Below are 15163 nucleotides of genomic sequence, written 5' to 3' on the forward strand. Positions count from 1 at the left end.
AAACACTGCACACGCTGAGTTTTAATGAGAAAATAACTGTATGGTTGCATCGAGTGCCTCACAGACACTATAAAACCAAAGCGGAATAGAAACATCTCGGTGGTTAACAGAACACAGGAAAGCCAGGTACAGAGTATAATTTGTCAAACACAATATTGCTGCTCCCCCCCCCACTTCCTCCAATTTATAAAAAGAAGAAAGAAGAAAAAGCCATTTGGATAAAGAGCAACACAAAATCAAAATTGGCAGCTCACTGAATGCTTAAAATTCAGGAAATCGTCTTTGTAACTGAAACTGGATACATTCACCATCTCTAACACTTAGGCTATTTTTTTTTTTCAATACATAGTTTAAGTCCATTCTTCAGGTGAAAAAAAAACATGTCTTTAAACACAACAATCAACACTGTTTTGGTGTTCCTTGTTGTGTGTGTGTGTGTGTGTGTGTGTGTGTGTGTGTGTGTGTGTGTGTGTGTGTGTGTGTATGTGTATATGTGTGTGTGTGTGGACACTGATCTATATACTGTTTCTATGCCATTGCCTAGGGTGGGCAGCATGCATGGGTAAGAGGAAGGGACATGCACTGTGTCATCCAAGTGCCGCCCAGCCTCTGCCACAGATGACAGACCCTGCATCCCTCATTTCTAGATGAGAAAGCCAAGGCTGTCAAGTCATAGGCTCTGGAGGGAAGTGCGAGTATAAACACTGCAGTGTGGAATTCCTTCAGGAAGGTTTTTAACATCTACAGAAGCTAAACATTTCTTACAGCTGAGACTAACAAGCTTGTGTACTGGTGCAGGGTAGAGCCGAGCATCCGAGGCAAAAGTAACCAGGAGCCTCTTCATCTCAGGCTTATGGGGCAGAAAAGACTTTTCCTCCAGGGATCTGCTCCATACTGGGAAGGTGACAGGGGCCCACGTGGGATCCTAGAGCCTAGCACAGTGATATGTCCAAAGCAATGGCTCAAATGTTTCCTGAATGAGAAAACGAATAAACCACCCCACCCCCCAAATAAAAAAATCCCCCAAAGAACACAGAACAAAAAACACATCTCTCTGATGGAGATGCGGTTTCTATCTTAACAAAATACACTAGAACTGTCATCGAGGGGAGCAAGGAAACAGATGGCAGTCTTTAGAGGCAGCTCAGGGAAACCAGCAAAACTTGGAAATGGAGAGGCCAGTGATAAAAGCCCTGTGAGCAGGAAGAGACTTGTGTCTCCTCACCTACTGACAAGCCTAATCCCTCAGCGTTCGAACTTCCTATCCAATCTACTAGAGTCAAAAGACCACTTCATCTGCCACCGAAGGAACTCCATGGAGTGTGTGGGCTCTGGCCGCCAAGTCTTTCCTCAGTGTAGCCTCCACGAGGGTCCACATTTCCCTTCTAAACAGGACAAGAAATTTAAGGAAGCCATGGGGACGGTTTCCCTTTGTGAAAAATGGGCGAGTTGGTCTGTGATGCTTCCACAGTCGCTAGCACATACCAGAAATCATGAAGGAGCTTGCTTTCTGTAGCACTCACAGTACTACCCTGCTCTCCAGAGTGGGGCGGAGGTCCCAGGACACTGCAGCTACTCCTCTTCTCCCGCCCCCCCCAGTCCTGATTCCTGTGTTTCCCTAAGGAAGGAACCTTCATCTCACCGTGTAAACAGCCTCCAGCAGGAAGCCCTTAGACAAAGATGATCCTTCTCCCGTGTGCCCATCTACCTAGCAGGACTTCTAATCTGGCATGGATGTCACGTTCCGTTCCGGAACATTTGCTTCTGGGCCCACCTCCCTTACTGAAGAGCAAATTCCTTGCAGCACAGTTCTCTGCCTTTGCTTTCTGTCCTCAGTGGCTAGCATTTTTAATAACATTATGTCTAAAAGAATGAACCATCTAAAGACGGCGTGCACCTCAGGCGTACGATTTTGGCTAGCGACTGCAGAATCTGTCTTGGAGTTACACGTTCCCTTGGTAGTTTTTAAGCATCCCTATAAGCCATGAGACAACTCCATCTTTTTACCTTGTGCCCACTACTTATTAGTGAGTAAGCTTTTTCCCTAAAGTCACACTAGCCTAATTTAAAGAAAACAAAACAACAACAACAACAAAAAAAGCCAAGATAGTGTGTGGAGTGTGCATATAAATATTGTGGAGTCGCTACTCATTAGAATAACATATTAGATCTTATAACATAATAACATAAAAACAAAAATGAATTTTATCAAGGTATGATTTAATTATTGCTTGTAAGAAATAGCTTAAAAATAAAGGAAAAATAATGAAGGCTGGTTAGTTCTTCTTTTTCTCCCTCCTTCCCCTTCCGTGCCTTCTCCCCCTCCTCCCGCCTCCCCTTCCTGGCCAGAAATGAAACATTTTCTCATTCAGAAACTCGGGGCACCCGATTAGTGAACGTCCTTATCATATTGCTTGAAATGACAGAAAGAATGAAGCCGGCGTCCTCTGTGGTGCACGAGGCACGGACAGAAAGCATGAGAATAAATAGGGTGTGTACTAAATGTCAAATTATCAATAAAAAACTGCTGGAAACTTCACGACTGTCACTCATGCAAATGCCATAGTTCAGTCAGCTTAACATCAGGAATACTGCATCAGCCCTGTGTCTTCCCTGTGCCTTTTCATAAAAAAAGAAAACTGTCACTCACTCCTGACAGGCAGCTACAGAGGAAATACTGTCCACCCACGTGTCATGGTCAACACACCACACACACACACACACACACACACACACACACACACCCCACGCTGGCATACATTTACTCACCAACATACATGCTTTATACAAGCACACAAAGGCATACACACCATCTTTAGGATTTGTAGCTGATTCCACACGTGTACTTAAATTTCTATGCTATATTTTTCTCTCTGTCGTCCTGGAAAACACTGGTTGTTCAGCAAAAATAATCTCCCTTCCTTCCTTCCTTTCCCATTCTTTGTCTCTCTCGCCCCTTTCTCTTCCTATCTCCATGCGTTTAAGGTTGCCTTTCTCAGATCCAAAACAGCTCATCCTATGCCACAGCCACCTCTAAGGCCCACTTTAAAATAGAAAATAGTTACAAACACCTTATTTCTGGTCATCTACCTTCCTGAAGGCAGAGTCTGCCCCCTTTTATTTTCAATTATTGCCATTCTAAAAATACCCCTACCATCTTGAACCAAGCCGTTCAAATGTGTACAGGTTTTATCCCGTGTCCCTGTTCCCCCATCCCATCATAAAAATAGTCATTGCTCACTAAATATACTTTTCATATGAAGAAACGTAACCGTGAAAGTGTGTTTCCCTAAACTGATCAGTCAACAATAAAAGCAGACAAGGTCCTAAAGCTAATAACCCTTTTGGTTTGGCTCTCTCCCCCACCGTCCTCAACCTCCTGCTGTAGGATAGATTGCGTCTGCAACGTGAAGAGATATTGCCTTAAAAATACAGACTTTATATATATTGTGACCATTAGGTGCTCCCAATTTCAAATGATTACATATAAGAGAGATCGAATCCTCGTTGCCTCCTTTTGGGGCAACTATGGAAAGGAACACCATTTGTTTTTATGGCTGCTGGAGAAAATGGAGTCAACCCAACACTTCTGATGCCTTGACGGAGAAAGGGGTGGGAAGCTGGTGGAGGGGTAGCCTGTGTGCTGTAGGCTGCACCAGCCTGGGGCCTGTTGGTTGCCTTGGAATGGCCTGTTTGCTCCTCCGTAACGCCCAGCCGGGGCTGGCTTCAGTTCTGCCTGCAGCGACTCCGTGGACTCGCTTGTCCCGTCTGTGTCCCTTTGGATCAGTTGTGGAATGGTCCAAAGCCAAGGCTTTCTTTGAGTCACAAAGACATCCTTTGTCCTCTGCCCCGTCTCAGAGTTTGATGGGTGAACTTCCTGTTCGCTTCGCTTTGCTTTTTTGTGTTTCGTTTTGTTTTCTTATCATCGTGTATTGCAGTTTCTGGTCTACATGAGGGTTGTTGAGTTTGTATGCACTTTAATAAGTAGTCTATTAAAATGCATCTGATTCAATAATTTCTTGGTTTCTTTGCGGAAACTCCTTCGGCCAAGGAGTTTCCTGGGCTGAAGGAAGTTTATTCATTGTCCTCCTCCTCCTGGTTGGCATAAATCCCTGCCTCCCAGCGCAAGGCCAGAGCACTCTTCCTTCGATTAACCCGTGTGGCCTCCAGGACCTGAAAAGAGATGGGGAGGAAAATTAGCACAGAGTCCACATGAACCAACTTCTGTTTCTTCCCTCTGCTCTATTCGTTCATTCAACACCCTGACAATGGTGACACAGGCTCTGGTATTGCTGGGGGGTAGGTGATGAGTAGCAGAGACCGGACATAGGGGCGGGACAGGTGACTTCATTTCAAAGCCAAAATCCACATACTACCTGGTGCATGATTTCCAATGTCCTTTTTCTCTCTCACAGGTTTACAAGTTTCTTTAAACGAGACTTGACTCTGCCTCAGGTGTCTTTGGTTTTGGCTTTGCAGTGTTGGAGGCTGAACCCGGAGCATTGAGCATGCTGGACAAACACACTACAGCTGAGTTCCACCCGTATCCTACAGCTGAACATTCTAAAGTCACACACTCTCTCCCCAAGCTGCCTGGTCCTGTTACGCGGTGCCACCCGAAATGGCAGCCGCTCTCCACATGTGGCCAGTAGGCCTTTGAAGTTTGCAGTCAGACAGCTGAGAAACGTTCCATTTTAGGGAATTTTAATTTAAATTTAAATAGCTCCCCTCCTGAGGCTAGCAACCACCATTTTGAACAGCACAACTGCCGACCCCTTAAGCTGCCTCTTAACTAAAGATGCGGAAGGAGTGTCTAACGATGGGCCAGTGTGGAGCTGATGATGCAGCAGGTCTGCAAACCCACGTGACACTGGGAAAATATTTATATCACAAGAATCTACCACAGGGGAATGAAACACAAACGGCCACCAAGTGAGGGAATGGGGAAGCTTTTAGGACAGCGAAAAGCCACCGTCGCTCTGGTGTGTGCGTCATCGAGGTCATGAACACTACTAATAAATTAAAGGCGGCAACATTGAGGCCAGGTAGGCTCACGCCCAGAAGGTGGGGCCCCGCCTCCCCCATCTATTACAGACGTCTGTGGGTCCTGAGAGAAGACCAGTCAGGGGAGAGTCAGGCCGCCTGTCCCAGTTTTAGTTTGGATAGGATGGATCTAGATGAAAGGCACTGAAGAGGCCAGACATGGGACGGTTCCAGTCAGCCACTGGAACAAGGGCAAGCTCGTGCACGCCAGGCATTCACTTAGGGCACAGAGTCTCTAACTTCAAAGGAAAGTCCTGGTTGGTTTTCCGAGCCACAACTGAACACTGTGCTTTCTTCTAAAAATTATTATTTAGGCACTGGGCAGTGATGTTGCCCACTCCAGAGAGGTAAGAAGATGCCATGTGGAAGCACGTGCTGGGCTGGACTGAAGGACTGAGGTCCATGCCAGCATGCTCTTTGCTTCTGGGTCAAATGCAAGGGTTACAGGCAGGATGCAGCCAGCCTCCTTTGCTGTGTGAATGATACAGTGTTAAGAACCATATCCATGGCAGGACCAGCTCTGTGCACATTGTGGAAATACACAACACAAGAACGCATGTTTCCAGGTCTGGGAGCTAAACAGGGGTGTTCTGGCCAATGTGCTATAGCATAGGAATGGTTGACAATACTGCATGGGTGGTAATGCCCAAACCCCGTGCTTCATCCTTGCCTCTTGTTCATCTTCTCGCCCTTGTCCCAACACCAAGGCTTTCTCAGGAGGCAGTTCAGCCTCTGCAGCTCAACGAGATCTAGATTTTAAATTGTCGTGACAGTGTGACCTTGCATAAGTCACCAACTCCAGTGCCTGTCTATCCCCATGTCAAATGGGCATAATAAAAGCTACAGCGTATAGTCTGCCCAAGGGACAAGCAGTTCTAGTGCACAGGACTGTCCTCGAATAATTCTTCCCAGCATCTGAAAGGGTTACAGACCCTGGAGTGGAATAAAAACATGGATTCCACAGTGAGTTATGTGTTGCGTAAAGTGCTCATGCTGGCCTTCCAGAAACAAACTGAGACACTCTCAGGGGTATGAACGTGAAGCCAGGGTTCTGAAAAGGATTTCTTTAAAATAATAATTATTATTAAATATTATTATTAATTATATTATTATGGTTTTTGTCTTGCTGTTAGACTTTTTTTTATTACCTTCCTTTCTCTCTCTTTAAAAGATTTATTTATTTTTATATGGATGAGTGTTTTTGCTTTCATAAATGGTTGTGTTCCCCTTGCACACTTGGTACATACAGAGTCTTTTTTTTTTTTTTTTTTTCCGGAGCTGGGGACCAACAGGGCCTTGCGCTTGCTAGGCAAGCGCTCTACCACTGAGCTAAATCCCCAACCCTGCATACAGAGTCTTGAAGAGGAACTGAACTGAAGGAACCGAGAACTGAAGTGAAGGAACACAGTTGTAAGCTGCCATGTGGGTGTTGAGAACTGAACCCAGGTCCTCTAAAAGAGGAACTGGTGCCCTTAACCACTGGGCCATCTCTCCAGTGCCCCCTCTTCTTTTTCTTTTGAGACAAGTTCTTGTCATGTAGCCCAGGCTATCCAAGAACTCCCAATTCACCTACCTCAGCCCCCAGAGATCTGAGATTAATGGCATGTGGGTACCTCGCCTGGCTTTAAGTCTCACTTCACTGCATAATAAATCTCAGCCAAATTTCCTTGCTCTAATCTTCAGAAGGCCATGTAAAATCCGTCTATCTGCTCTCCTTACTTACATTGACTGGGCCCCCAACAACTCATGGGCACAGTGGGAGAGGGAGATATGAGAGTTTCTTTCCTCAGAATTCAGTCATAAAAGGTGTAGCAGGCAGGAAAATTTTATATATATTCTAATTATAGAAACACTTAGCATAGCTTGGGTTTAAACATCTATTGATCAAGAGCTCAAATAACTATGTGTAATAATGAGCTCCCTCTAATTTGAATGTCCTTTTCCCATGATCCTGAGTTTCTGTTGAGATCAAAATCCCTCAGTAAAGACACAGAGAAGATGAGTGAACCAGTACTGAGATGGCTGGGAACTCAGTGCACAGCTCTCCTTGGGCTTCTGAAGTTGAGGACTGAGGACTTGGAGTAAAGTCCTGTAATAAGCCTTGGGAAAGTTCAAAGGGCAACCCTCTCGGAAGGTATGAATGGGCTCTCGTTCATTTTACAGTTCATTCAGATGTGGGTGAAGGTGTGTTTCTAAGTCACTAGTAAACTCTGTACTCAATACATTAATTTTACTTTCTAATCCCTTTTCTGGGCCCAAAGTGCATGCATCTCAACCCCAAGTACTATGGCTGACACGCGGGGAGGGCGAGTAACTTGCCCAGCATTTAGTCAGTAGAAGAAAAGCCAAGGTTTAAACTTAGCTCTCCAGGGGTGGACTCACTGCTTGAGGCATCAAGCCTCTTGGCTGCTCAACAGCTGTGGTAGACAAGGATAGACCAGGAGCAGCAAGCACTCTACACAATGGTTATTGTTTTCACTAACGAATTCAGTTTGAGGTCTGATGGAAGAAAACCCATCCATTCTCTGATGCTTGGAGACCTCTAGCTAGTTGTTCAACTTTTAAGCAGTTGTCGGATAAGGGCTGTGAAGCAAGGGCAAATGGGTTAAACTGAGTGACTCCATTAAGATCCATGCTAACACGTGATCCTCCTGCTGCTTCTTCACTAGAGATTGACAGGGCCCAATGCTATCTTCCTTGCACATCCTTGACCAGAGTTTCTCTGCTCCAAGCCATACTGACTCAGGGAGGATATGGGAGTGGAGCCTGACTCTCCAGGAGCTACTCTCTAAATGACAGCCAGAGTCAGGCAATGAGGAAGGTCCATGCCGTGGTACTCTTTACATTCACTTTAAATCATATAAACACCAGCCATTGACAGATTACGTCTACAGCTATAAAGTATAAGTTATTTTGCTAAGAATGAGCCACATCCAAAATACATATGGTGCTGGAGGTTGGCATAACTCATGCAGAAAACAATTTGCAAGAGCTGGTAAATAAATGCAAGTGTGTACGTTGTAGGTACAGAAATTGCTTCATAGATACATGGGGAAATGTGTGGCAATGTTCATTAGTGCTTGCCTACCATGCAAGAGGACCTGAGTTCAATCCCCAGCACCATAAAACAGAGAGACAAGCAAAACCCCAGAAAGTTCACCAGAGATAACTTGCTCTACATTGCCCACACAGGAAAGCGACTAACTATTTACAGAACGCTGCTTAGCAATTCTAGTGCATATACTAGAACCACATGTAAACAGGAACACATCTAAAAACGGTGAAACAGGAGCTGGAGAGAAGGCTCAGTGCTTCAGAGAACCGGCTGTTTTTCAGAGGACCCAGATTCGATTCCCAATACCCACATGGCAGCTTACAAGCATTTGTAACCCCAGTTCTAAGCCAAGGCCCTCTTCTGGCCTTCAAGGGCACTGCATGTACATAGTGCACAGACATACATGCAGCCCAAACCTCACACACATAAATAAAAGAATAAAATTTAAAATAAATAAATATAAGAAAGACATTTAAAAAAAAGAGGATACTATCATGTGACTTGCAGTTTACAAAACTTTTAAAACATGCAAAAAAGCCTAAGTTTTCCCATATATATGTGTGGTTATATATATGTAGTATATTATACATATATAATATATACGTAGTATAAAACCATGCACAAACATGAACACCACTGCATTAATTGAGACCCCCTCAGAGGAGATTAAAAAGTTACAGATATGGAGGAGTAAGAGCTGGGAGAAGCGACAAGAGGGCTTGAATAGGATTTGCCACATTAAACTCTCTGGAAAACATCTCTCCAATACTATGAAGCTACAGGCATGGGGCAGCGAGAGAGGCAGATGCTGTCGTACTCAGGCGAGGGAAGCTGCAGGCTGTCTCCATGCCTTCCGGAGCGGGTGCCTGCTACCTCCTCAAGCTCTGCTCTAGCACCCCCTACAGGGCTGATTCTCCGTAAACTATGAACTGTGTGGATGAATGGTTTTCTCTACAATTCTGGACACCTGAAACAATTCTTTTGAAATGCAAATTCAGTACAGAAAAAAAAAGATATTGAAAAAAAAGGAAAAAACTTTAAGAAAAGGAATAAAAAAAAGGACTAGAAGTATAGAAAGAGTCTTGCCTGACATTTTCCTGGATTCAGTCCTAGGCAAGCATACATGAATGTATGTATGTATGTATGTATGTATGTATGTATTGTATGCATGCATGCATGCATTTATATATGTATACATATATAGCACTTTAAAGATGGAGTTTCTCTGTGTAGCTCTGGCTGTGTGGAAACTCTCTATGCAGACCAAGCTGACCTTGAACTCACAGAAATCCTCCTGCCTCTGCCTCTGCCTCTGTTTCCTGAGTGCTGGGATAAAAAGTCATGTGCCACCATGCCTGGCTTAACATTTAAAACAATTTTTTAAATATATGTGTTCTGGATTCAATCCTCTGTGTGTGTGTGTGTGTGTGTGTGTGTGTGTGTGTGTGTGTGTGTGCGTGCACGCATGCACACCGAGTACCTATTCATCGGGTGCCTGCAGAGGCAGAAGAGGGCATTCAGAGCCTTTGGAGCTAACGTCACAGGTGACTGTGACACATCAGCTGTTCGTGCTCGGAACCCAGCTCCCCTGGTCTCAGCAGGAACAGCTAGCATTCTTAACTGTGGAGCCGTCTCTCCAGCTAGTACTACATTTTTGGAGCGCATTTACTTGTGAAATCTGTGTTAAAGGAGTTTGTATGGGGAAGGAGAAGATTTGGGGAAAGACCACTGCTTAACTGAGCTTCCAGAACAAAAATACAGGTCCCAAGACCAGAGGGAAGGAGGAGAGACTGGGATGGTTTGCCTTAGAAATAAGCTGTCCTAAATACATAGTGGAGAACTCTCTGGGACTCGTGTTAAGGTTAATAAAGGACTAGTCAAAATCACAAGATTAGCCTGTAGGCGTGGCACTGTTTGCTAACCAGACTGGAATACATTTGCTACTTGTGCCTGAAGAGACTTGAAGAATCCACACAGTCTGCCAATAGGAGCCCTCAAGTTCAACATCTTCCAGATCCTTGGGTGACCACGGTCTTCTCCAACCCCACCTCCCAGCACAGCACAGCACAGCACAGCACAGCACAGCAGTCAGTGTTCGCTATCACGTGGATGCCAATGCTTGAGTCAGCTCCCCAATTCAGAAAGGTCAGGCAGAAAATACACATGGAGAGGAGGCCTTCCTCTTGCCATTCTTTTTGAGTACAGCAGGAGACAGCAAACCACAACCTCGTGCACCAGGATGGAGCATGCATCGGGACACAGACAGACAAGTTTGAAAAGTACCTCGGAAGTCACCTTGCAAGACAGTAACTTAGAGGTGTACTGGCAAAGAGGGAAAAGATCAGGGTTAGTACATGGCAGAGGCACATTCACAGGCTCCCCTGCCCCCAGCGGCTGGGCTCTGGCACCATGCCAGAAGCGAGTAGAAGGGGAGGAGGCTCGGGGCAGGGAGGATCATTATACGACCTCGGTATGGCTTCATCTGATATTTGTTCGTTTGGAAGTCGGTATCTATTGAGGCAAAGTAGATACCCTCTTGCTCATTAATAAAAATATCAGATAAGCCCGGCTGTGTTAATTCAAGATCTTGTTCTCATTTTCTGTTGAATTAACAAGATTTATTCTCCCCCGTTGTCTAAACAGTTGCCCACCAGCAAGGACCCAGATGGCCATTCTGGATTTGATGGATTCTGTAACCCAAACAGCCTTTTCTTTTCCTGAGGGCTTCTCTGAGCCTTAAACAGTCCTGTACCCCATTGAGTCATTACGGTAAGACTCCAGTAGTAGAACGAAGAGAGGAAGACATGAAGGGAAAAGGGAGGGAGGGAATGGGGGAGGAAGGAGGAAGGGGAAGGACCAGGTCTGTGGAGGCAGTTTCTCTAAAACAGACCTAAGGACGGCACTGTCAGTGGAGGAGACCACAGCCTTCCTCATCGGAAGCTGTGCGTCCGGCTAGGACTCCAAGCTTGGGACAGTCCTTGGATGATCATTTAGGGTTAGGGTGGGTACCTCGGAAACGGAATGTTGTTAGTTCCTAGGTCCGCTTGCTGGAGAGAACACAGAACAAAGTAGCTGGTCCCAGCGGTGAAGAGTGGTGGAGAGGACAGGGAGCAGTTTGGCCAAGTTCTAAGAGGGAGGCACTTGGCACTTTTGAAAAGCGAGGGTTTTTGTTTTTTTTTGTTTTTTTTGTTTTTTCTGTTTTTTGTCACGGAGCCAGTTGACAAATGAAGGTGACAGCGTGAGCCATGGGAGGCCCTTAGAGTACAGAAAATCCAAGAGGCCATGTGTCACCCTAAAAACAATGTGTACGAATGGCTCAGGAGACCATAATTGCATGATCACTTTTAGCTTTTAGGGATGGGGAGGCCAACCCCATAACCATCACCAAGCAACCCATCCTCTTCTTCTTATCCTTCTGGTATCAGAGACAGGGGAAATGGAGACAGGGCTAGGGACAGCTGGGGGAAACGAAGCTTGTTCTCTACACAGAGCCGTGGAACCCTACATCAAAAGGGCTGGGAGACAGGCTAGCGGGTGGCTTGGAATCATTTCTGTCCATATAATTTCTCAAGGAACAATATGAGTGTGGGATTTTGAGATTTAGGTCTCTATTGGAAGGGTGCAGGTAGGGATATAGGGGATTGGAGTTTGTCCTATCCCTAAAGCTCTTCAGCAATTGGCAGATTTTGTTCTATGGTGATTCTAGGAAAAGTTCAAAATACCCAGCCTTCAAATAAAAATAAAAATAAAAATATAAAAACAAATTGATTTGCTAGTAGGTTTCTTCCTTAGCCAATATGTCTATTTACTTGGGTGAAACAGAAACAGGAAGCCATTAGCACTTGGAGAAAACTGGGCCCGGTTGGCATTCCTGAGTGTCAGAGTGGCATTCCTGAGTTTTCTGCCCATGACATGAGTACCTCTTTCCACTATGTCCCAGGCAGCTTTGACCATTTATCTTCCTACTTCAGCTTCCCTGTGTCCAGAATTACAGGCCTGTACACCAGGCCTGGAAGTTACTTTCCCCGCTTAACATCTGCACTCCAGTGCAAAAAAGCACACACAACCAACACAGAATGCACTTGGAAAGCATTTACGTGGGGCACGGCTGAATGGCCATGGCTCTTTGGCTAGAGTTCAGCAAAGCTGCTGAGAGTCACTGTTGAATCAGGGGGAGAGAAGAAAACCATATGCTTCTAAGACTGCACTTCAGACTGCAACTAACAAAACCTAAAGGGGGACTCTACACCCCAAAGGGGCTGCTAACGTGATTTAGTAGACATTAAGCTACTGCTGGCCCAGCCCAGGGAAACCCAGTATAACTGTCTACAGCAGCTACCTAGGCCAGGACTCCATCCACAGAGAAGCCCTTGGCCTCACAGCAGAGTTAAGTGAATGTTCCTTCATGATTAAGAAGAGGGGTTTGTGTGTGTGTGTGTGTGTGTGTGTGTGTGTGTGTGTGTGTGTGTGTGTGTGTGTGTGTCTTCCTTATCCCTCTAACTTCAGCATCTGGCATTCATCCCGGGGAACTCTAACTTGGGATTATCCAGCCAGGACATGAAAGTCACTGAGTTGGCAGGGACTTCCTACTGTGAACCTTGGAGCATTCGGGCTGAGGGTAACTGCACAGCCTTTCCAAACTTGGAAGAGTGTTTCTGTCATAAACACACAGGCCAACAGGCAGAAACTACGTAGTTTACCAATCCAAGCTATTTTTGACCTGAGTGTAATGGGGGAGTGTACTTTGGTAAAAGAGCAAAGACTAATGCCAGAGACTCTAGGCTGTTTGCACATAACCTGGGGCTGCCCCCCGAGGCTTGCGGGGACCATTCAAAACCCCTCTTAAATCTCTTACTGGACAAGGAAACCACAGCCCTTTCATAGGGCACACAACCAACCTGGATAGAGTTAGGAGGGTTGAAGGGAGAGGGTTCGTTGTGTGGCTTTTAGCTGTCATTTAAAATGCTTCTTTCCTGTCCAACTATGCACACAAAGAACCCCAGACAGACTTAGTCTCTTGAGCAGTGTGCAACACGGACAAGGATTGATCACAGTGTAGATGCTGACACCTGAGGGCACTTCCAGAGTGAGCGCACTCTCTGCTGTATTGCCTGGGCGCATCATCTTCCTCCCCCACCCCCAAACCCCATCTCATGGACCAGCCTTGCCCACCACCTCAGGCTTGGCTTAGGTGTCAAACAACCAGCTCTTGACGATAGATACTTCGTCCCCCAAGGCACATCAAACCACTCGTTTGAAAGTAGGTTTCAGAGTCATGAGGCAAGACAAGCAGATACATCACACACACATCCAGGTCTGAACCAGAACACAGGCACGCCACACGGAAGGTCACCCTCAGAAAAGAGAAAGGAAAGGAGGAAAAACTTACACTACTATCATCCATTCTCTCGCGCCTTTTAGATTTGTGTGTCTCATAGTCTTCCATGAGGGTCTGCATCAGGTTCTTGGGCCGCTGGGCTCCGGCAGCCTCTTCAGGGGCTAAGTCAGGCTGCAAGCTGGGACCTTCAGTTGTGGGGGATGGAGGAGGTTTGACTTTCTCTATTTTCCCTGAAACAACACGAAGAGAACACCCTTTCTAAGCTCATCTGCTCAGCACGCACTGCTTTTAGGAGGAGGAAAAACTGTCGCACACGCATGCACTCACACTTGCAAAATCAAGGGCAGAGCAGAGTCATGGTTAAGTCACAGGGTTTCGTTACAGGAACAGAGTGCAAAAGCCTGTTCAACGCACACCTCAGCGACACCAGAACTAAAGAACCAGTTCACTCAAATATCCTGGCAGGCACTTTGCAACATGTCAGGCGGGCAGACAGACAGAAAGACAGACAAGACAGACAGATAGACATTAGTTCCAAGGTAGTGGAGACTAATTCTCTCAGATTGTATCATAAAGCTGTCAGAGTGGCAGCACTGTGGAGTCCAACCTCTCACAGGTGAGGAAACTGAGATTCTACAAAGGCCACCTGAAGCCAATGATGGTCCCCAGCACTCCCAGCATCCTCTGCTCTCTGCATCAGAGGTAACCGGTTATTAGCTGACCTGCCCTGGTATCCAGAAGTCTTTGAATGAGAATGAGACTCCAGTTTCCCAGGAGACACCAGTCTTAATTGGCCAGCTTCTTTCATTTACCTTACCTGCTAACGTCCCAAAGACACTCCTAGACCTTCTGGAATGAGTGACAACAGAGTTAGGAGGGTAAGATTTAGCTCTTGAGATCGCCCCTCAGTAGTTGCCAGGTGGGGAGATTACAGCAATGGTTAATTCAACCTAGAGGCATGGGGTCTCTAGGCGTATTCTCTAAAACTATCAGCATCCTTTGAACATAGGTCAGACAGTTAGACCCTGGCTCCCAATATCCAGGGGACACGTGTTCTAACATAGATCCCAACAAGTAGGCTGTCAGGAGGAGCTGGCACCTTGGAGATTCACTTTGTGTCTTAGGACAGTATCTCATGTTGTGAAGGATGGCCTTGAACTCATTATATAGCCCAGACTGGCTTCAAAACTCACTTCTGCCTCTACCTCCCAGGTACTAGGATTATAAACTTAGCTACAACGTCTGCTTCATGCAGTGCTGGTGACTGAATCCCAGCAAGCTCTACCTACTGAGCCCCTCAGCTCATAGACCCCACTTCTCAAATCCTGGCCTTCACTTCTGGATCGTCAAGGCATGCATGGTTGGATTTTAGTGCCACAGAGACTCAAATGCACCTCTGAGAAGGAGCAGTAGTGAGCAGTTTTCTTATAACCCTTTAATCGGAGCACTTGAGAGGCAGAGGCAGAGACAGGTAAATCTACACAGAGAGACCCAGTGCTTCAGGGGACCAGGAGGGGTGCTAAACAGAATTTCCTGTAGCCTATGCTGGCCTTGAACTCAGTAGGTAGCTAAAGATAATCTTGAACTTATACTCCTCTTGAATGCTGAAATCACAGGCATATGCCACCATATCTAGCTTTAAGTCATACCAAGGACCAAACTCTGGGCCTCATGTATGCCAGGCAAACCACTACCAACCGGGCCACAACCCCAGATTCACAGTGGTC

The 15163-nt window shown here is 45.9% G+C and overlaps 1 protein-coding gene across 3 annotated transcripts in view; it reads right to left on the bottom strand.

The window, feature by feature from the left end:
- LOC116901628 (A-kinase anchor protein 2) overlaps positions 1 to 15163 on the bottom strand; it is a 44328-nt gene continuing 29165 nt past the window's right edge. Inside the window, exons 3-5 of one of the 3 annotated variants that reach the window (XM_032903708.1) lie at positions 13488 to 13666; positions 10382 to 10420; positions 1 to 4173 (exon numbers count right to left, since the gene is read on the bottom strand). In XM_032903708.1, the coding sequence (XP_032759599.1) occupies positions 4075 to 4173; positions 10382 to 10420; positions 13488 to 13666 (317 nt within the window). In that variant the 3' untranslated portion in view covers positions 1 to 4074. The remainder of the gene's footprint in view (positions 4174 to 10381; positions 10421 to 13487; positions 13667 to 15163) is intronic. The other 2 variants (XM_032903717.1, XM_032903725.1) reach the window with 2 other exon arrangements.

Source organism: Rattus rattus, chromosome 1 (assembly GCF_011064425.1).
Source record: "Rattus rattus isolate New Zealand chromosome 1, Rrattus_CSIRO_v1, whole genome shotgun sequence".
Taxonomy (NCBI): Eukaryota; Metazoa; Chordata; class Mammalia; order Rodentia; family Muridae; genus Rattus; species Rattus rattus.